The sequence below is a fragment of the Aedes aegypti genome, unplaced genomic scaffold (genome assembly GCF_002204515.2).
Source record: "Aedes aegypti strain LVP_AGWG unplaced genomic scaffold, AaegL5.0 Primary Assembly AGWG_AaegL5_hic_scaff_413_PBJ_arrow, whole genome shotgun sequence".
In the NCBI taxonomy this organism is placed as follows: domain Eukaryota; kingdom Metazoa; phylum Arthropoda; class Insecta; order Diptera; family Culicidae; genus Aedes; species Aedes aegypti.
Window position 1 is genome coordinate 50,668 of NW_018736081.1, and position 23,919 is coordinate 74,586.

Consider the following 23,919-nt stretch of genomic DNA (forward strand, 5'->3'; position numbering starts at 1 on the left):
CATTGCTCACACACTCGTTTGGCAAGCAATGCGTAATTGAATAAACCCGGGATTCCGGTTAGGCGTGATTTTATCATGGATTGCATAACCATTATCATCACCTTATCCCACTAACCCAATATCCTTTCTGTGGAGATGCAGAGATATTTGGTCTCTAGTAATAAAGGTTATTACTTCCCCGATGCGTATCCGGCGCCGTTATTGACTTTCAAACTTTTAATTCTTGATTTGTACACTTTGAGAATGGATAGCTAATCCTAAGCCCCATTCATTGAATCTCTGTGTAACTTCGATTGTTCTAGTCAATCACGGAGCGCAACTACAAAACGGTCATCCATGAGCATGCTAATGCTAGTCTGAGTTTATAAATCCAGATTTTTAGTGGAAAAGCGCAGTTTTTTATAAAGTCATGTTTATTATATATCAAGTATCCTTAAATACAAAAACATCCATTGACGGCTCGACGATGAAATACTTATAGTTCTCTTAGAGGAGATTCTTCTTTACAAAATACGTATACCACAATCTTATCGACTAGAAACCTATCTAAAATTCGTTTGTCATCGTGCATCACAGTGTGCAATGTTCCACGTGCAAGACCGGAAGATCCTTCATGATTTCGATCGTTTCGTGAATTACTTCACCTTCGGGAGGTACATAAGCTGGGTTAACAAAACCGGCCAATCCAGGCAGTGAAGACTTCCTAACGGACCCGAATCTACCTCTCAGGACTGGTGATTCAAGTTCTGGCACCCGAGTACTCGCTGGACTAATCACCGTTCCGTTCATGATGCTATCGCCGGTGGGGATAATCTCCGCTCCGTCGGGTGACAGTTGTTTGTACTTTTCTTGCATGCGAGCCTCCTCAGCCAATTCACGTGCTTCCCGTTTGTGAACGCGGTACATCCATCTGAAAAGGAAAGAAAGAAGATCATATTTGTTACTTGTAAAACAATCTTAAGTTTTTAGCAGTAAGGTTCTAAAATTTTAAATATAATTTTGTTTTTATTCAATAACGTAATGAAGCATGTTCATGCTACTTTGGCAAATTTTTCCGCCAAAAAAAGGTAACTCACAATTAAATTTCAGTTTCAAAAAATGAGCTGATATCTTAACCCTGTCACTTTTAACCGATTTTGGCATCTACTTTGGTGACAAAAAATGTCACAGGGGTTTTACATTCGATTTGACACAAAATTTTTAAATCTAACGTTTCGGAAGGTACACGGAAAACGAAAATCAACCAAAATTTGAAAAGAAGTGTGGCAAAATAAAAATTAAAAAAAAAAAACATAAAAATATGATTTTTGACTTAAACAACACCAAAAATCGAGTAAATATGTGTTTCTGACCTAAGTTTAAGCGTTTGGTATAATAATTGGGACAGGGCTTTAGGGTCCTATTCGGTGACGCAAACTTACAGGAAAATAATGACAGCAGGTGACGTCAGGGCACCTCCAAGTAGGAAGAACGCGCCCGGCAGTACATCGATCGTCGCCGCATACACGGTAGTATACATTGGGGCGTACACCAGTGGCATCAACGCTTCAGCTACACCGAACAGTGAATTCACCTTGCCGAGCTCGTTACTCGCCACCAGTTTGGTGGCAATGGAGCGCATCGATATGAACGACGTTCCGTTGAGCATTTCCACCATGGGACCTGGAAATAAAAGAACAGTAGTATGGATTATTAGCTGATTGTCACAACTACAATTATTACAATTATTATTTGTTTTTCGTAATAAAATTCTAAAATTTTAGAAATACTTGGGCAAAAGTTTAGGAGGCAAAATGATTGTTTTATTTAAAAAAAAGTTGCTCTCCACATGATTTCGAACAGACTTTCAGAGTTCACGCAATGTATATTTTTATCCTCAAAAGACGCAACGAAGGCGCTCACGAAGTTCACGGATTTATTTATCAAAATCTATAAGAAACTGTTAGTAAGTATTCTCTGAACTTGGTTTGCCTTCGGAGCATTCAAAGCTGCTTGACTGTTAGAGAAAACACAGATCTTTGCAAACCTATCGTTTATTTGGAGACAAACATTTATAGTCTATGGCAACTTGTATTCACCCTAGAACTTGTATTCAGCCCAATAGCTATTACCTTGCTGACACCAAGGCCGAAAACTCCAGCTTCGTCTTTTTCACACATGTTGAACTACTATTATTTCGAAAATTTTTAACTAGGGAAAGTGTACCAGTTATGGCCATAGTGGTTCCCTATTTGGCCATATGCAAAATATGGATAACTTTTACATTTTTAATCTTTCTGAATGTTTTAACATCAAGATTTATCCTTTATCTAACTGCAAAAACACAAAAGATTTTTCAAAATGTGAAGGCATTCAAGATATCACGTATGGCGAAATAGGGAACCACTATGGCCATAACTGGTACACCTACCCTAGTATCTAACTTTCCAACAGGGTTCAGAATAATTATAGCATAGCATAGCATAGACTGACTGTACATGTCAATGGTTGCTACTCCGTGATTGATCGGAACTGGTAAGAATTGCACTACGATCCAAATGAATAAGGGATGGGAGTTTCCGCTTACTCTCGAAGTGCAATTTTAGCAGATCTAATATTATTGATCAATAACGGCGCCGGCCAAGTCCTTACAGTCAGTTGGGATGGGGAAGAAATGTAAGGGTGTAATGATTGTTGCTTCTAGAGACCGAGAATACCTCTGCATCTCCACAATCACCACGGGAAGGGTGTTTATTAGTGAGGGAGGAAAAGATCTGGGAGTCACCTCTGGTCGGTGATGCGATCCATGGACAAGGGAGAAATATACGACTTGTATTTAAAGCTAGTTTTGTATTTTTGTCTCGAGAAGTTTTTGGAAAAAAATACGTCAACATCTATAATGTCGAACAATTTAAAAGACGTTTTTATTAATGACGAAAACTGAAAATTACATGTATATATTTTAACTTATATGAAACAGGAATAATGCCGACACTTGTAGTGACAAACTAAACATAGTTTGTTTGAAAAATACATATGAGTATTACTGTGCATTTTGTCTCGATATGGTAGAAGTTTTAGAAAATACGTCAACATTCACAATGTCGAACAATTCAAAAGATAATTTTTAATAATGTCAAAAAGAGAAAAATATATGTATATTGAAATTGTATAAGAAAAAAGCATAATGCCGACACCTATAGTGACAAACCATACAAAGTTTGTTTTAATATTACATAAAAGTTACGCTTTCAAGAAAATATGTGTTATCATAAGCATGAAACGAACTCACCAGTTGGTAATCCATTCTCGACTGAACACAAAACTGACACTGACAGCAAAACTTCTTGGCGTCCCGAAAATAAACCGTCTTGCTTGGGCCTTCCCAAATACGTACCCAGCAAGACGCTCCAAAACAGGGGGAAAAAAATTCTCCGGCAACGAAAACGCGCGAATCCGTCAGCAAAATCAATCGGACGACGCAAAACCGAACTGTCCTGCTTGGGCTTCACGAAGCACTACCCAGCAAGACGCTCCAAAACAGGGGGAAAAAAATCTCTGGCAACGAAAACGCGCGAATCCGTCAACAAAATCAATCGGACGACGCAAAACCGAACTGTCCTGCTTGGGCTTCACGAAGCACTACCCAGCAAGACGCTCCAAAATTCTTAAAGAGTCAGAAAGGAACATTTTCTCAAGAGATTCCCCATTAAATTACTTAAGGCTTTCTAAGTAATTCTAATAGTTGTACAAGAAAAATAATCCTGGAAATCGCCCAAAATTTTGTTTAGGATTTCTGAGATTCTTTTTTTTTTTTGGTTCCACTGGAATAACTTCAGATATTTCTACAATAAATTATCAAACCAATCCATATTTTTTAGTTTTTATTTTTAATTAAGTTTATTTTAATTATAAGGGACCTTGTGTATGACAATCTAGCTATGTGGTGAACATATTTTAAGGTGATTATAAAACGAAGCCAAACTATGAATTTTCAAGTGCACAAGACTGAAGAATCTGACAACAATTCGCGTTGAAAATCAATCAAATTACTTGCTTGCTGGTGGTGATCAAGAGGATACATTTTCAACGCGGAGCACTGTTTGATTTTCAAGTCTTGTGGTCTTGAAAATTTGAGGTGTGGCTTCGTTCTATAACATTAAGATAATTTGATAGATTACTAGCGTAATCTCGAAACGATCACTGATTAAAGAAATCCTGGAGAAATTTGTGGAGGAAAACTTGAGAAACCTCTGTAAGGATCTGCTGGAGAATTAATAATTAATGATTGTAGGTTTTGCGCGCCACTGGGAGAAGTGGAGATGTCAGTGATGGAAACAATTGACACAATCAAGGGCTGGAATAGCGGAATCAAGCTGCAGATAGCTCACTTGCAAGGCAGTGCAGCAGATGGAGGTCGATGTCGGAAGGTATGTAATTGCACCGAAGCGTTGAACCACCTGCTAGAAATGATCGACGATCGGCTGAATTTCAACAGCCACGTTGATTACGCATGCGAAAAGTCCGAGACGGTAATGAATGCAATAGGGAGAATCACGCCTAACTTAGGCGGTTCAAGCAACAGTACAGGGCGTCTGCTAACTAAAGTCTCGTCATCGATACTGAGGTATGGAGTTCCTGCTTGGGGCAAGGCACTACAAACAAACCGGAATCTATGGTGAGGTAGGAGTACAAATGGGACTGCGCGGAGAAAGGAAGATGGACCCACCGGCTCATTCCTAACCTGTCGATGTGGATACATAGGAAGCATGGAGAGGTGAACTTCTACCTGACACAGTTCCTATCAGATCATGAATGTTTCAGAAAGTATCTCCATAGATCCGGGCACGCAGAGTCGCCACACTTCCCAAACATCGAAGAGACACACGAAATGCTCGGAAGCAGCGACGTAGGTTTAAACCCCGACAACGTCGTGCAGAAAATGTGAAGACCATAGGGCATCGGGCTGCGATCGAAATAGGCTAGATCCTCCGATGGGGACTAGTCCGAGTAGTTCGAGCGTCAATTAGTATCGATGATAGATAGTAGGGGCGCCTGTGAACCGGAAGTTTCCCTCCGTCGGAATCGCCGGACCGACCTCAGCATCCGCACGGCCAGCTTCGAGTAGGTTAAGTCCACCGGAAATAGCAGGACCGACCTCGGCATCTGCCCGGCCAGCTTCAGAGTAGGTCCACTGTCGGGGACTAACTGAGTAGATCGCGTTGGTGCATCGGCAAATGGCCGTCGGAGCACCTGTGAACCTCCACCGAAATCGCAGAACCGCCCTCGGCATCTGCCCGAGTTGCATCGGTTCGACAGATCTTCCGCCGCCGGAGAAATCTTTGTTGGAGTAGGATAGATCCACCTTCGGGGACTATTCTGAGTAGTTTGCAGCGAGTCACCGGCTTGAGTCGTCGGAGCGACTGTGAACCGGAAGCCATCCCCCAACTGGAATCGTTGGGCCGACTTCGGCCAACAACAAAATAAGAACAAAGCGTAACGTTACCGGTTTCGGGAGATATTCCTCCATCGGAGTAGGGAACTACGCCGAGTAGTGTCGACCACGACGAATCGCCGACTTTGGGTCGTCGGATCGCTTGCGTACCGGAAGTCAGCCCTCAACCGGAAGACCGACCTCGGCATCCAACCGACTGAAGAGCATGACGAGCAGCGCAGTAAACATTTGATGCTTCATATTAGAATATTAAAAATGGATACGATTTTAGCATTTTAGATTAACCAAGCATGGGAAAATTCACTCACTCACCCGAACGCTACCGATAAAAAGAGCAAATTATCTGCGGACACCGAATATTCAGTGACAACTGAACGCTACTAAGGTGAGTGCAATCCCGAAGAATCGCAAAAAAATTAGATAAACCGAAAACCAAAAAACTCACGGTGCGGAGAGAGTATCCGCTTTCAACTGGGAAACACAAAAGAACGCGTTCAGCTGAATGTATGGATTTCGCGCTCACTGAATCATTCCGCCGGGTGTCTTTCCAGTGTGCGCTCATCAGCACTCAAACGCAAATGCCACTGTAAATAATCATTCGCTACCGCATTCGAATGCCTTCGGCCACTATTTGATGTTACTGAATCGATTCCAATTCAATATGTCGAATCTATTCACCGATTAAATCGAGTCGTTTGAATCGATGTGTTTGAATCGATTCAAATGTGAAGCTCATATGAAAATTAAAAAAAAGCAAGCTTTCAAAATAAAACCAAATGAAATTGCATATGATTGTTAAATTCCTCTGATTGAATAACGTTTAAAAATTCAAAAAATCGATTAATCGGAACAAAAAGATCGATTTTTGGAACATCGATTCAAAATCACCCATCGCTATTCGACACACGTAATCAGTGGTGATCTATGTATTGCCGATTTTGTCTAACTTGTCACTCGGCGAAGAAGTAGAAAGCTCATTGGAAATTTAAACACTGATCTTGGTTGGAGAAACGTAAACCTTGCCCTGCGTGTGGAAATGAGTGAAGCTAACGCTATAATGGAGTGAGTGTTTCCTATGCTTGAGACTGACGAATAGCTTTGCCGAAAACTTAAATATTTCAAATCACCAGAATTTAGAATTATACTAAAATCTAGTTATACAATTAATAGTCGCTTAGGGCAATCAAAAAACCATGTTCGTTAGCTAGCGCCATCATGCGGTAAAATTTCTAATCAATGTGTAATATACTTAGTAGTTTTTGCAAATCTTCACCGAAAAAAGTACAATGTTACATAGAACTCCTTCTGAGATATAAGCGTCTAAAGTTTAAAAAAATCGCTGTTTTAGAAATATTTTCACAATAATCACTCCTCGCGATGAAGCATCCCCCTATCGAATGTTTATATTCTCTCAATAGAGCTCAATTAGATTTTTTTTTTCAAATTTCGTTTATTTGTAAGGCTCATTCGTGTGTAGCTCTTTGCGGAGCCGAAATCAAAATTATCATAAACTCATACACATATTTGTATTATGCTAGAATACAATAAAACTATTCATGATATACTTCAACTAAGTTTACAGCTGAATTGTGTTCTTCAGCAATTCTTCTTTTATCTTCCTCTATCAGTTGATGCCGTTAATTTTCTCCTTCGATCCACTCATACGACGGAACTCTAAATCTTCTTTTTTCGAGAGATAGTTCAGGAATCGAGCTCAGACTGCTCTCACTATCGCTTTGATGATGAGTCCACTTTGTTCTGCTTTTTCACTTGTTGATTTCCAGCATCCGAATCGATTGACCGCTGCCTGTTTGTCTCACTTTGTTTCGCTTTCTTTTTTAATTTTTCGTTACGTTGTTTGATTTGGCCGATATCTTCCACACCAATCCCAGCAATAGCGTCAGCTTCTTTTTTCTCTTGATGTTTGCCCTTGATATTTACCGGTTGCCCTTGATGGATCGCCTTCCGTCGTTCTAGGAGTACCGGACACGACTTTTTCAGATGGGTATCTGAATGACATCCAAAGCACCTCGTTTTCTTTCCGTCATAGAAAATTTTACCTTTCCGTTGACAGAAGTAAAGCACATCAGGAATTTCCTTTTCAACGTCCATATAAGTTCCTCGGACTCCAGTAAACAAATCCAACTGGAACTCGGCTGGAAACCGTTCACGCACGGTACGCTTGATTTTACCGTCGACAATACTGACGAAACATCCGAATCTGGTATCTCTGGTGGTAAATCAAACACTCTCACATAGCGAGCATTTCCTCCCGCCACGGATATACGTACCGATACTGTCTTCCCATCGGTGTAATGGAAAGGGAGCGTATCAGGATTATGCTCCAAGGAGAACAGCATTGCTTCTTCGTTCTTGAATCGAATAAAAACCGATTTTTCGTCGGATATTAACGGATAGACCGTGAACTATAGAGAGGCAACTAGAATAAGCGCACGAGCGAACACACGCGTCTGTTCACATTGAGATGTGATCGTTCACTGACTCAATTAGATTTGTTCTCCAGAACTGCACAAAAAAACGAAAATCCGTTCAAATTAGATGAAGTTATAGCGATTTGAATATGGAATCAATTTGACCGCAAAACACATACAACGTAACTTGTTTTCGCACAGACAGAAGGTTGATGAAACGATATAAGTTCTCTGTGATATAAGTGTACGAATGTGTAGGCAATATACATACATTTTACATGCAGCCTAACGACACATGTACGTATATAACTCCAAAATTGAACTCTTATACCGTATCGTAAACGATTATGTGTACTAAGTATGTTTTTCATAGCAGCCGTTTTGGTTATTTCTATTATTTATTTATCGTCATACTACACACACCGTCTTACCTAGATACAGCTGCCACGTGGTCGCAGCAAAGGCGTACACGAAGCTGGACAGTATCTTCGACATACAGGACATCACCCCGATGAGAGCATCGTCTATCTTTAGCAGATGTGAAAATACACCCACCGAGAATATGGTCCCAATCAGACCCGTCAGCATTCCGTAGCTGGAGAAGAAGCTGAACTCTACCTCGCTCCAGTTGAACTTGTACCGCGTGAACAGATAAATGACGGACATTTCTCCTGCAAAATAGAACACAAATCCAAATCAGGTGGGTAGTCGCAACTCGGCGCATCGTGCGCTTCATTAGCCTAGATTGCTTCTAATAACTTGACTCAGTCGCTAGGCTGATAAATTTAGCGCTTCTTTATGCGTTCCCGTTGTTCAGTTCTAATTGAAACTCACCGTGCAGTGGCCCGATGACAACCATGACTACAATCATTAGCATTATCACTCGGAGACGGCGTTGGCGTTCGCCCTTCTTGAAGGCCACCCGGAAGGTCTCCATCACGTGTTCCTTATCGAAGAAGTCGAGCAGCATGTTCTTTTCCTTGGCCTTGAGGCGGTCTTTTTCGCTGACAATGTCCACCTCCGGCAGGAAGAACACCCCGTAGAAGAACGCAATCAGGTAGAGGGTGGCCGAGATGGAGAATATCCCGTAGAAGCCGATTTTCCTGCGATGATTGAAATTTATTTATTAAACGGTGAGTAATATTAAAAGAAGTACATGCCAATGTCACTAACTGCACGTTTGATGCATAGGCAGTAAATCATTGTTGGAAGACGCTTGAATAAAGCAAGTCGTAGTGTGCATCGTATACTTTCGTACTAAATATGCTGACGATTTTTTATGAAAATACCTAGAACACTCTTTGGTGTAAGTAGAATTTCGTTTGCGGAAACGATCCTTCTTGAATTTAAATTTCTAAAATATACCAGGAACTCAAAAGTGTTTATTTGAGGCTGATATTCTGTAAAACTCATATCGCATACGAGGTGAATAGTCAGAAAATAATTCTGATAGAAATTTCATTGCTATTACATCACGAGGCTTATTTATAATCTCAATGTGACTGTTATGCGGTTATAATTACTAATGTGACAAAACAACTTGGTATTTTTTTCGAATTTTCTAGAACAATCTCACAGATTTTAGTAAGTTGATCGAAAGTATTTATCATTTGATGACTCTCCAATGGGTGCGGCTTATTTTTCAAAAGTTCTCAAAACCAAAAATTCGTATGCTCTACTGAATTCAAATCACATTAAAAGAGAAACCTCAAAATCTGAGCCAAAAATATTAAAATTTAGAGGTGGCGCAAGCGTCTTGAAGGTAAATTTTCAGGTTATGAAAAATGACCTTCAGTGAAGTAAACATAACTTTGTTATTTTTCAACCGATTTTGAAACTTTTAGCACAAATACCTTCAAAATTAAATTTGTAAAACTTTGTAGAACATCTAATTTGTCTATCATCAAAACTAGTCTTAGTTAAAAATACTATTATCCAAATTTTTCCTCATTTTACTTAAAAAATCATTTGTGTTTGACCATAACTACATAAGTACACAATCGTTTCCGAATCTTTTTACATGTTTGTGAAGCAAATTTATTTGTTTTTAAACTGTTCATACAACACATTTTTCTAAAATATGGCTTTGACTTAGTTATTCAACAAAAACTACCCAAAAACATGATTTTTCAATGAAAAAAATCAAATTTCTATTGATTATTTAAATTTTTCGCCGAAAATTGCATTTTTTCTATTGAGGATTTTGCCCTCTAATAGACTCACACCGAAATAATTTTGTCACACCAAAATATTCTCCCACCATGTTTGCCATATATTGGATGGCGTCGTAGCTAACAAAACTAACACGTAACGCACATGTAACGCATTATGTTGGATTGTACATTGAATGCAAGTTGCGTGCTTCTATGAAAGTGCCATAGAAACTGACGTGTGAGTATTTATTTTTAAACGTTCAAAATGTGCATGAGAATCTATTCCTCAACAAAACGAACAATATTAAACTTAAATTTATAAAGCATTGCCTTAATTACGAATTGAATAATGCATATATATTTTACATATGCAAACATATTTTTGTTGCTAAATTATTTAAAAATTGTTGCAAACTCATTCACTAAGGTCAAACGGTCCCTTCGGAAGGGAAGTCAATCCGTTGGTCCCGAGATGAACTAGCCCAGGGCTAAAAATCTCGTTGATAAAGATAGAAAAAAAAGAAGAAAGTTGAAATTTTTAGAAAAATGAGTAAAAATTTGAAATGAATTACTTGTAAGTAACTAAAACTATTTTTGATTTTAGACAATGATGTTCTACGGAGTTTTCATAAATTTAATTTTGAAGGTATTGATGCTAAAAGTTTCAAAATCGGTTGAAAAATAACAAAGTTATGTTTACTTCACTGAAGGTCATTTTTCATAACCTGAAAATTTACCTTCAAGACGCTTGCGCCACCTCTAAATTTTAATATTTTTGGCTCAGATTTTGAGGTTTCTCTTTTAATGTGATTAGAATTCGGCATACGAATTTTTGGTTTTGAGAACTTTTGAAAAATAAGCCGCACCCCACTCTCCATGGTATTAACTCCAATTTGTCAAAAATGTTGAATGTGACTGTTATGCAGTTATGGGCAGTTTAGGTGTGCTTAGAATAGGGTCCTAAAGGCCTGTCCCAATTTTAGTGCCAAACGCTTAAGTTTAGGTCAAAAACACATGTTTACTCAATTTTTTAATGTTTTTCTTTTGTTTAAGCCCAAAAATAATGTTTTTAGATTTTGTCACACTCCTTGGCTTAAACTCAAATTTTGGGTGTATTTGGCTTTCCGTGTTCCTTCCGAAATGTCAGATAGGAACAACCCCAGTGTTAAAACTAAAAGTCCTGTGGTGTTTTTGTCGATTAAGCGAACGTCAAACATGATCAAAAGTGTCAAGGTTCATTTATGGACCCAATTTTTAAATTAAAGTTTAAATATGATATAGCCGTTATTGAGCAGAAAAAAATTGATAAAATAGTTGCAGTAATATGCTCTTTCGTGTCATTAAACAAAAACAAGATTTCATTAAACATTTTAGGACCCAATTAACTTCAACATACCCTCGAGGAAGAATTGTTTATATTTATCTAACTAATCCATTTATTAATCATAAAATCTGCGTCCGCTTTGAAGCATCAAATCAAATCAACTGTTATCCCACTCGGGTCTACTGAGCGGCAAACAATCAATTTCGTGCTACTTTTATCAAATATTTCCCAGCCAGAGCGGTTACAGTAATACGTATTTTGGTAAACCAGTGGCACGCGTCCCAAACACGCCAAGCGCCGGAAACAATAACCATCCCAAAATGCGTATCAAACCGCACCGTCATGTACGAGATCGGCATATTAAGTAGCGAATGCACGCAATGCCCAATGAGGATTCCCAAGGAACACACATGTAAAAATTGAGACAAATTAACTGTTTTATTATCAGAATGACCAGATCTGATAATAAAACAGTATTAATATCAATTAATATAGGACAAGTGTACAAGTTATGGCCATAGTGGTTCCATATTTCGCGTTATAAATTATTGTTTTCAAATGTTGACTTGTTTTACGTCTTTAAGTAGTAAGATAGCAAATACAGTTTGCAGTCGAAACATGCATAATTTGAAAACATTCTAAATTTCGTACATGTCAAAATATGACCTAGGGCGGTTCAAATTTTAAAAATGTTTGAAAATCCAATCTCCCATATGCTCCTTACCATCCTTACCATAAAAATAGTGTGCTGTGAAATTTTCAGCTTTCTAGGTGGTGATTTAAAGGTGGCCCAAAGACAATATAGGTTTGTATGGAAATTACTATGGAGAAATTTAGAGAAATGTTCCAAACACACTAGTACTGTAATGTAAGTAGAAACTTATCATCCCATATTGAAAATTCATTCTTCAAACCTCAATGAAGGATGTTGCTGAAGAAACAAATCCCTTTTGAGCTAATTTTGTTTGGGGTTTTTGTACATGTTTGCAGGGCTATAATCCCATATTAATCTAAATAATAGCAAATAAACTCATGGATATCTCTTCTGCTATCCTTCGGATTGAATTTCTCTCTTCAGCAAATTTCTTCATTATGGTTTGAAGAACGAGTTTTCAATATGGGATAATAAGTTTGTATTAATATTACAGAACTACCGTGTTTGGAACATATCTCAAAATTTCTCCATAGTAATTTCCATACAAACCTATATTGTCTTTGGGTCACCTTTAAATCACCACCTAGAAAGCTGAAAATTTCACAGAACACTATTTTTATGATAAGGATGGTAAGGAGCATATGGAAGATTGGATTTTCAAACATTTTTAAAATTTGAACCGCCCTAGACCATAGCTGGTACACTTTCCCTACCTAAATTGTAACATCTGTGTTTTGCCGGGGTTACAGCTTCAATGTAACTGAAATGTTCAAATGAAACAAACTAGTGAAAACCGCAAAATATTCTACCGTGGATTTTTTGAAATATCGAATATTGAAGGTTATCATAGAATGAATAACGAATATGTAACATATATTTTATTTTGCATTCTCAAACATTCTTAAACTATTTATTAAAAAACTTTAAAAGACGATTTCTCAAAAAACCAAGGTAGAATATTTAGCGGTTTTTACAAGCTTGGTTTAATCATCCAAAGCAACTTCCTGTTAAAGAAAATCTGAAGTACGTTGAAGTTACCTAATAACCCCTTTTGGACATGGCGTGCGACACGCACGGGAAGCGATACTCACTTGAGCAGAACACCACTAAAAGCCATCCCAATGGGAACACCCAGCGAGAAGCACAGGTTAACGATTCCGATGCGCAGTGTCCGCTCCTCAGTAGTGGTCACGTCCGCAATGTAGCTGAAGACTCCCATGAACATCGTAAACCAACCGCCGGTCAGTGCCGGGAAGAGAGCTTCCGTAACGGCAGCGGCCTCCATCGGTAACCACTCGAAGTAGGTGCACAGAATGAGTCCCACAGCCGTCGTAAACTCGCCAATGATCGGAATCAGAATGCAGGGCTTTCGTCGACCGTGACGATCACTCCAAGCGCCCCAAAACAGGATCAGCAAACACGGGAGAGAGCTTTGCAGAACGGTTTTCCAACCGGCCATCCGGGCTACCATCTGCTGGACCACTGCTTCCTCTCTGTGAACGGATTAAGATTGATATATTTTTTTATGATCACATTGTATTGTCCATGATAACTATAAGCAAAGTTCTCAAAACCAAAAGTTCGTGTGCTCTGCTGAATTCAAATCACATAAATAAATAAATCGCAAAGGTTTACATCTTCTTCTTCTTCTTCATGGCATTACGTTCCCACTGGGAAAGAGCCTGCTTTTCAGCTTAGTGTTCCTATGAGCGCTTCCTCGGTTATTAACTGAGAGCTTTCTTTACCAAAGTTGCAATTTTCGCATTCGTATATCGTGTGGCAGATACGATGATACTCTATGCGCAGGGTGATCAAGGAATTTTATATTTCGAAAAGATCCTAGACCCACCGGGAATCGAACCCAGACACCTTCAACATGGCTTTGTTTTGTAGCCGCAGACTCTAATCACTCGGCAAAGGAAGGCCCACAAGGTTTACATAACTTCATTATTTTTCAAACAAATTTTGAATCTTTTAATTTCCTTCCACATTAAATTTTAAATAAAATCGTATAACATCAAATAATCTCCTTCATTAGATAATCTTTTACTCTGCGGTAAAAACCACTTCCCATGGCCCACCACTACTACCAATATTTCAACCAAACAGAATTTCGTGCTTAAAACTTAATAGGGGCTGTCCATTAACCACGTGGTCATTTTTTTTTTAATTTTCAGACCACCCCCCAACCTCCCCCTTGTGGTCATTTGTCCAAACAAAAAAAAATTAAAAATTGTATGGACCATGGTCATTGGCCAAACTCCCCCTCCCCCCATAAATGTCCACGTGGTTCGATTTTTCTAGCCCGTGAATGTTGTGTAACTAACGTTTTACACTTAATAACTAGCCCAACGATTCATGAACAATCTAGTTCAATCTCGATAATTTTAAGCGAACGGTTTTACACTTAAAGTCGTTTCAAACAGCACGAAAAGGATCATGCACGTAGTCAAGCAAGCGACGACCAAGCCCGACCAAGAGCGGTCAAAACACAACATATCAAAGCTATAATAAAACGTTTTACAAGAATAAAAATATCTACGGGCATCTCCCTCCATTCCTTCAGTATGATGGAATACACTAATGTCCTTTAAAATTCATTGTTCGTCATCAAAATTCGACCCAAACATATGAACACAATTCCTTTTGACCGTACAATTATGGCATTTGCTCACAGTGAAGCGAAAACAACACAATCAAAGGAACCGTATTTTTACGTCGAGCATCGCGCCCACATTGATGTCCACAAGCGTTTTTTTTTTCTTAGTACGACGGATTGAACTATGTTTACATTCTCAATTTTACGCGGTCTTTGGGTGAATTTCATAAAATTTCGTGAATTATAGAACTTTTACGGCGTGTGATTGGGATGAAATCCTTCAGTGAAGAAGTACAAAGGTTGAAAATAAGTGCCTGGCGAAGTAAGTCACACAGGGGGCGGGAAGAAACTTGTATCATAAAGTGGTGTGACTGGTGTTGATCGTTAAGAATTTCACTCAAATTGTGTTCGTCCATGAGATTTCGGTGAAAAAGTGCAAAGTGGATAATTGAACTGAAGTTATTTAACGAAATACAGTAGTTTTATTGCATTTTTGGTGTACAAGTGAAAAACCACAACAGCTTTCTCAAAAATACACTTGGAAAATTAATCTATGTTGCAGGTAACTTGAAATATTCGCCGTAGTGGAACATTTTAAGTTTGATACGACGAATAATGGCGCTTACGACGAAGTAGAACGAAACCCTATACTGGTTAGAAATTTATCAACTTATGTAAACGAAACTTTGATTAATGTTTCAATTCTAACGAAATCAATTTAGGATATCAAAAAGTGAAGTTTTTGATTCTGGGGTGAAGTTAATCAAATTTATGGTAGTAGATCTCCAAAAATAAACAGATAAAGGGCACTGAATCTGAATTAAGACTTCAAAATAATGCAAACTAATGATAAATTGATCAATTTTACAATTCAGTATTTTTAATCACAAAATAAACCACATATAACGCCTGAAGGTACGCAAATTTCTTTGCAACCTGTTTATAAAAGAACTTTTTTTTCTCTGATGATGAATTTTTATTCTCAATGCAAATTTGCAACTGGGTTCAGAAAACAAATCTGGAATATATACAACAATTATTTTAAATGGTGTCATTCTATGGTCTTGGCACTAATCGATAGTTTAGAGAGGACCCGTTCAACAGTGCATTAAACATTTCATAAAAAGCCTGTTTTTCTTGGTATTATGGTGGTTATAAACAACAAAATTTAGAAAAATCAAGGATAGCTTTCAGACAATGCGACATTACAGAAATTTTGAAGATTGAAATCGAATCATAGCTCTCTTGACAGGCTATACATGTGGACATGGGAATGATCAACTTCTCTCCACTGAACTACACCCCGAACCACGGTACGTCTTCGTCCATGTGATGTCGGTAAAAGTGCAAAATTGATCATTAAACTGAAGTTTTGTATCGAAATACAGCAGTCATTGAAAGTTAAGGGGTGTATTTTGTTTGTTACTGAATATCACCAAAAATGTCTAATCTCGAAAATTGGTGAAACTGGTAGGAAAATCTTGATAATAACGTATCGTATTAAGGTAAATATGGATTTTTTTCTTGATACTATTTTCAAAACTTATTCGATCACACTGGTAAAATTGGAAAGTTGAAATAATTTTTGTATTTGGAAATGGTTTTGAAGCCATTGATCCTTTTAGTGGTAATCCTTCAAAGTGGTAAACAATAATAATATTTTGTTATTTCTTAGCTCTTTTTGAGAAACTTGCCGACCTCGACGGGCACTAAGTGCATTGTGCTATAGAGTGTGCGTTAGATTTTCGCTCCATACTGGAACACTTTTCTTCAGTATTTTTTCGACCATGCCATGCAAATACGTTGTTTAGTGTAGTGTATTATTTACAGGGAAACTTGGCCCTTTCCCATATTAACACTAAAAGCTAGTTTAAATTATCCTTATATGTTAGGTTATTTACGAAGTTGCTCTGCATAGCTTATTGAATTTGTAAACTGCAAATATATAGATGACGACCCTGTTGCATATAAGTATAGAAATCATTTCAAAAGAATTTTACGATATTGATAGTTCCCAAATAGGATTAATAACTATGAAAAATTTAGCAGTTAAAATAAGATGGTTTGCGTTTGCAGGAGTTCCAAGTTCAATAATATTGATGTATTATCTGATTAAGAATTAGCATAACCTATGAAATCGCCTAGGGCTGAAAATCTCAATAATAAAGAAGAAAAAAAACCTATGAAATTGAATGAAAGCATTAAAGTTATTGACCGAAAAGATTATGTTTTGTTGTTGGCAATATATGGTTTTATTTACGAATCTCAAATTCCTTAACACCCCATTTTACTTTTCCGTCAAAAATTACACCTATTCATGATTATCACAGAAATCTGTCATAGGATCCTTATGATTGTATTTGTTGATATACACGAAGAGAGAATGGTAGGGCTGACATTTCTTTAACCCAAGATCGGTCGCTTGCGTGTACTGAGTACACGCACCTTGAAAAAAGCTCGCTTTTCATACACAACTCGAGCGAGGTGGTGCTGGCGATGCCTGAATGCGCGACCGCTATTGAGTTAATTATTGACATACTAAAAGTTGCTTGAAATTCGAGTTGAATTTTTTTCCATCCCTTAACACCCCATTTTACTGTATATCACATCCACCTTTGTACACCTATACACTATCAAATACGATCGTATGTTGACTAGGAAATATGTGTTCTCTCTAAATTTTATTGTAAAAACATTGCACAGTAGAAATTCTATAAGCATTTCAAAAGAAATAGTGGTTTTATTGAAAATCTGAAAAGTCCAAGGATTACCCGGGACAAGCTTCATTTTTTTGTCCCTAATCCCGGGAAAATGGCCGGGAAATTGAGGATTCGAATACATTAAAAAGAGTTTCAAAATTATTTCGATCACTTTGGTAAACTGTTTGTAAATATTTATGATTCTCTTATCTGGGAATGGTTTTGAAAACGTAAATAAATACCGAAATAGGTGCTATATCATTTAACACCACTTGTATCCTTTAACAGGTCCGCGTATTTCGACCTCAACTGTAAGGCCGTCTTCAGTGTCGTGTACAAGAATCGAATTGTCGCTTTTAATACATATTCGAATTTAGATTAAATTTCAGAATAGCACATGAACCTTTGGTTTTGAGAACTGTAGGAAAATAAGCACAATTACGTCGTATAATTGGAAGTCTCTCTTCTGGTCAGCGCGTCACACACCACATCCCCATAGTTGAGATTCACCCGGCAAGCCTTCTCCAGATTGAGATTCTGCGTGGCGAGCCCGGCCAAGACACTGGGCATAATGTAGCACGCCACGATGGGCTCCACAGTGATGTTGTTCTTAAAGTAGCGAAACTTATCCATAATTGTACTTTTCTTCTTTGGTTTGGATTGCGATTCCTGATTTAGTGTTTGCTCCAGTTTGTCCAGCTGCTGCTGTGACAGCTGTTTACCCTTCATTGTATCATCATCCATTGTATGGCTGTCCGTGAGAAATGCAATCACAATCACCGTTCCACGCGCATACGAATTGCGACTTCAGTTGATTGAGTTTTATGGTCATTCGGCTGAAACGAAAAAACGATTTGTTCTGTAATAGTGCAGTTTTATGGTTTAAAAAATGTTTATTGCTAGTTTCGACAAATGAAATGCATCGGCCGGGAATCGAACCCGGGCCGCCCGCGTGGCAGGCGAGCATTCTACCACTGAACCACCGATGCTTGTGCTGATAGAACAACTTATTCGCAACCTGTTTATTACGATTTTCGATCATCATAAAGACTGATAACAACTTTTGATTATCGCTTACACAGCTAGTCAGTAGCTCACGCATGCTTGTTGTAGGTATTATCATCTATCTACAGCTATATGCGTCATGTGAGAAAAGAAAGCTTTGAACCAACCAACTAACGCTTTATAGTATTGTTCGTTTTGTTGAGGAATAGATTCTCATGCACATTTTGAACGTTTAAAAATAAATACTCACACGTCAGTTTCTATGGCACTTTCATAGAAGCACGCAACTTGCATTCAATGTACAATCCAACATAATGCGTTACATGTGCGTTACGTGTTAGTTTTGTTAGCTACGACGCCATCCAATATATGGCAAACATGGTGGGAGAATATTTTGGTGTGACAAAATTATTTCGGTGTGAGTCTATTAGAGGGCAAAATCCTCAATATTTCCAGCTCAAAACGAAAATCGCGTAGATGTTACCTTTTCTGAATTGAATGATACTTTGCATATGTATTAGTGATTATCCAATATGACAAATGGCATAAAAATGAGCACCACTTGAAAACTGCATAAATTCTTGAAATTTCATCTGAAATAACATGCAACCCTAAAGCTGATGAAGAAATGGAGCAATAGGAATGGTATAGGTTAGTGTTCAAAACTCAAAGAAAAATAATTAAATGATGTTCGAAAAAACTGACCATAGTGCCCCGAAAGGCTCATTTAAATTTCATCATTTCAGAATGATGATGTTTGAATGTTCGTAAAAAAATATATCTTCTTGCACGGAGTGTTTATAAATACTAATAACTTTCAAGTGTAGGAACAACATAATTGAATTTTCCGATTATATGAGATTATTTTGCAATCATAAATGGGGTGCTCATATCACCCCATCAGTAAAAAATCCACTCGAAAAATGACAAATGTTGAAAAATCAATCATTCATCCGTGAACTTTATAAGCCAAAGAAAATCATGCGAATCTAATGAATTCATCTAAAAATTGTTGGAAATCATGCAAACATTCGAAAAATTCATAATATTTTCAGCACTTTTATCGACTTTACCCTAAGGTGGTCAAACTACCCCACTTTCACCTACTAGGCTAAACTGAGGGCTAGACTTTAATTTTCAGCACAAATTTTCAAATTAAATTAATCATCTTCTAAAATAGGTCCTTTTCAGAACATAGCCTAAGGAGATTATCCAAATTTTTAAAAGTGATCTCATATCATAAAATAGTAAGTCTGAGAATGCAATTTTTATTTGCGTTCTATGCTGGAAATGCTCTATGACATCCGAATATTCGAACCCCGCTAAGCATCAAATCATAGCGAAAAAGAGCCACGAGTGAAAGGATGGTATTTATAAAACCGGTACCTAAGACACGCGTGCAGATACAAAACAAGACGCTGGATCACGGTGATCACGATAATGATGATGCTGTTGGTGGACCGGCGCAAAATTTGAAAGGTTGCATTGCAACCCGAACATCAGCCGGCCGTTTGTCCTAGGTGACCGCCAATCCATGCAAAATCAATTTGCACTTTTCCGCTCCAATCTAATGTTATGAGATCATTTCGATTTTGCAAGTCACACACGCTCTTTTTGTTTGCAAACCATGTCAATTGGTTTGGTAGCTATTCCAGTGCTGTTATTCACCTATGTATTGAGGATTTTGCCCTCTAATAGACTCACACCGAAATAATTTTGTCACACCAAAATATTCTCCCACCATGTTTGCCATATATTGGATGGCGTCGTAGCTAACAAAACTAACACGTAACGCACATGTAACGCATTATGTTGGATTGTACATTGAATGCAAGTTGCGTGCTTCTATGAAAGTGCCATAGAAACTGACGTGTGAGTATTTATTTTTAAACGTTCAAAATGTGCATGAGAATCTATTCCTCAACAAAACGAACAATAACCATATCAAAACAGTAGAACCGATTTTTTCCAGTCTTTAGTTCTGCTAACTTTTATCAATTTGTATCTTATCGTTTTGTTTATTCTATAAATCAACATTTGAATACACATCTATAGCATTAAGGGGTAGTCTATATTACATGTCATTTTTATTTTTGGAATTCTTAACATTATAGACCTTATCCTGATTGAAAGGAAAACCGCATCTCTGGCGTTTAGTCTCTAATGTTTTTTTGATAGATTTATGGTCATAGCCAAACATCACTTTTTAGGTGAATGTTTTTGTTTTGCATTTAGAAAATCGGGTTTTTATGTTTTCACTGTCATTTTGTTCAAAAAAAATAAACCCGTAGGCTACGTGGCTGACATACAAAATTCAAATTGCTCGTGTTTGAGTATAACTCAATATTTTTAGTTGTAGTTCCATGAGTAATGAAAACGTATACATTCAGAGTATTGTTGACAAAGTTATTCCAGAACAGGTAGGGTATAAATCACATAAATTTCCATTTGGAACTCATTTATCATTTGAAAACAAAATATTTTCATACAAATAGTGTACAGATGTGTTATTCGTCATAAGTTACGTTGCACTAGGGGATTTAGAAATGTATAATTTACCTTGAACAATGCTAAGCCTTCCAGAACATTCTGAAATTTGGCCATTATCTACACAGGTTCACAAACTATTTTCAGCGAGTGATATAGTGGTTTACAGCACTCATTAAGCCTACAGATCAAGCGGAATCGGGATAAGTTAAACAGCACGTTCACTCAAATTCGACAAATTACAAGAGCTGTCAAGCAAAAGAGCATTAACGCTACATTACAAATGTATCAATGCACTACTTTACTTTATGCATTGCTTGGTTGCTTTATAAACATTATTGCATTAGTTCGACTATATCAGGGCCTTTTTCCACTTTTAAACTACTTTAATGGTAGGCTTACGGCAATGCAGCTGCTTTATATAAGTAATGATATAATGCTCCATGGTTACTTGGGCATTGTCTGCTATCAGCGAAGAGAAACTAGGCAGGCGATGAAGTTGGCAAGAATTCGTTCGCTGGTTGAGTGGCAGCAAGAATGGGATGCCTCCGAGAAAGGAAGGTGGACCCACAGGCTCATCCCGAATCTATCGGCATGGGTAAACAGGGAGCACGGAGAAGTGAACTTCCACCCGACACAGTTCTTGTCAGGTCACGGCTGCTTCAAGCAGTACCGTTTTGATTCATATTACGGACACTTAAGGACTCAGTGAAGTATAACCCAGCATAGAGCATACAAAATAAATCATTCTGTTTGATTCCTTAACGCTATCGAGCGTAGGAAGCCCTTATCTTTCGAATGGTGGGTAAAGAATACGCTTCCGCAACTTGAATAATTTTATATAAATCAAAATGTGTGGCCTTTTCATGATTCTTATTCCGGACGCTTCCTCACTTTTGCCTCATATTCCGGACACTTTGAATCGAATTCCGGACAGCTCATGATAATCATTAATGGAATAGTCAAATCATCAATTGAAATCGCCAAACCGCTAAAGAGGCATCTAAGGTAGTTGGGCATTATAAATTTTCGAAGATATTTATGGAAAAAGCTTACTAAAACGAGCCTCGAAAATGAGAACTTTTGAACGACAAAAATTGAAACATTTCGTGTGAAATGTTTCCCATACAAAATAGAGTGTCCGGAATTTGAAGCTGTCCATAATATGAATCAAAACGGTATCTGCATCGATTCGGCCATGCGTCTTGACCATTCTGTCCTGAGTGTATGGAGATTGAAGAAACGCCAGAACATGTTGTCTTCAACTGCCCGAGGTTCAACGTAGAACAAAACACGGTAGCAACTGCTTTAGGTGAGTACTTCAGAGTAGAAGGTGTGGTCCACGGAATGATAAGCGATCCTGATCTTTGAAACACGATGACCAACATGGTGGTGCAAATAATGTCTGGCTTACAGCGCAACTGACGAGAAAAACAGCGAAACAAGACGCAGAGAGCAGCGCTTGACGACGGGTCGTCGGGTACTGATGAACCGGAAGCCAACCTCCCACCGGAATTATCGAATCGACTTCGGCACTCGACAAGTCGTCTGTTGATGAAAGGAGATCATCGGGCGCCGTCGAAGTAGGCTAGATTTTCCATCGGGGACTAGACCGAGTAGAACGAGCGTAACATAGTATCGGTAATAAATCGTCGAGGCGCCTGTGAACCGAAAGTCACCCTCCAACCAGTGTGGCCTCATTTTTTTTCGATTCTCATCTGTGTTTTTTATCTTAAGTCAACCTCCAAAAACCTTGGTGAAAATCTGTGTAGTGCGGAAATCCAAAATTAAACCTTTTTAAGATCAAAAAGAACCTTCGCAAATGTATTATGACTGTTGTTAGAATATCAACAATTTTTAATTGTAACTAGAGTTACATATTTCTTAGGAGCACATAAATGTACTGCACGGTGCCCCGACAGACCGTTATTATGCAAAATAATTGTCCATCAAATCTGAGCACAGTGCTCAATTCCTGAGGTCATTCTGCACCTCTGGGTCAATTTTTAAAAAAATCCCTAAGAGAAATCTCGAGAAATGTCGGTTTTAAATTTTTGACTAAAAATTTCAATATAATCCATATTAAAATTTTGCAATAGCACTGAAAAAAACTACAAAAACGCTAAAAAAAGTTGGCCAAACTGTTCTCAACTAGTATAACATTGTTACCGTTGTTATAATTACAATTATTTACAACTGACTTAACTTACCAGAGTGGCTTAAGTATGCTTTTACATGGCGTAAACCAGTAAGCTTAGTTTAATAAAATAAAATCAATAAATAAATTTCATTATACTATTGATGATACGTTCGATAAACGTGAAACATTCAATGCTGAATATAAATAATTAACAGCTTATTTTTCGACTTTCACACTAAATGACCAGCCCACCAAAGTCTGCCGTATTTATTTTGATTAATAAAATTTTCTTTTTTGTTCATCTGGTATTACTCTTGATGTATACGTCTAGTTTTCCACCGAGTATTGCCCTCAGCACTTTACGTAAAAATATCCTGTTCAACATTCTCAGCCTCAACAGGATTCTAACTACACGGGAAACATAATTGTCATATGTCACAAGTGTTCGAAGAATAGCAAAGTCTTTAACAACTTCAAACAAATCCCCATTAAGTACTACTCATTTTTATAGTTTGCACTAACGTAAGAACTACACGACATTCACGAGACGCGACGGAGACAAAACATAACACTTATCGTTCTTACAAATCAAGACAAGACATAACACTTATCGTTCTTACATTAAGTACTACTTAAGTATCAACTTCACTAGGACTTGCACTCTATATACCTGCAACGATTTACTTCGTTTTATTTATTTTTTCGAGATTCATCGTCAATTTGTTTATTAATTTCTAGGTCGCGTTCGGCTCAGTAACAAAAATCTAGCTGTTGCAAATACAATCAAGTGTAAGAATTGTAGACGAGGAGCCTTTATTTGTAAATTACATGGAATGAAAAGAGATGAGTTTCCGAATTTACTGTTTAATATAACGTTTTGTCGCTTATACTCAGCGTAGACAATCGTCGCTGTCAAATAGAAAAAGTCGGCGACGAAACTAAACTAAGCGTTGACATCGTCACTCAGCCAGCATCGGATGACGATTTGCCG

The 23,919-nt window shown here is 37.8% G+C and overlaps 1 protein-coding gene and 1 non-coding gene across 2 annotated transcripts; both read right to left on the reverse strand.

The window, feature by feature from the left end:
• Positions 1 to 403: 403 nt before the first annotated feature.
• LOC5571786 (solute carrier family 46 member 3) lies at positions 404 to 18,147 on the reverse strand. Its single transcript, XM_001659867.2, has 6 exons — positions 17,739 to 18,147; positions 13,090 to 13,491; positions 8,701 to 8,969; positions 8,298 to 8,537; positions 1,422 to 1,662; positions 404 to 910 (listed from the first exon to the last, which is right to left on the reverse strand). Exons 1-6 carry the CDS (start codon positions 18,038 to 18,040, stop codon positions 571 to 573), a joined length of 1,794 nt encoding a protein of 597 aa, XP_001659917.1. The 5' UTR covers positions 18,041 to 18,147; the 3' UTR covers positions 404 to 570.
• A 67-nt stretch (positions 18,148 to 18,214) lies between these two features.
• Trnag-gcc lies at positions 18,215 to 18,285 on the reverse strand. Its single transcript has one exon. It is a non-coding gene; the product is annotated as a tRNA-Gly (tRNA).
• Between the last annotated feature and the right edge of the window lie 5,634 nt (positions 18,286 to 23,919).

Coding starts and splice junctions, on each gene's coding strand:
- LOC5571786 (XM_001659867.2), bottom strand. CDS start 18,040: ATGGATGATGATACAATGAAGGGTAAACAGCTGTCACAGCAGCAGCTG. Junction 8,970..13,089: donor TTTAGTGGTGTTCTGCTCAA/GTGAGTATCGCT, acceptor CAATCATCGCAG/GAAAATCGGCTTCTACGGGA. Junction 1,663..8,297: donor CACGTGGCAGCTGTATCTAG/GTAAGACGGTGT, acceptor TTTTATTTCCAG/GTCCCATGGTGGAAATGCTC.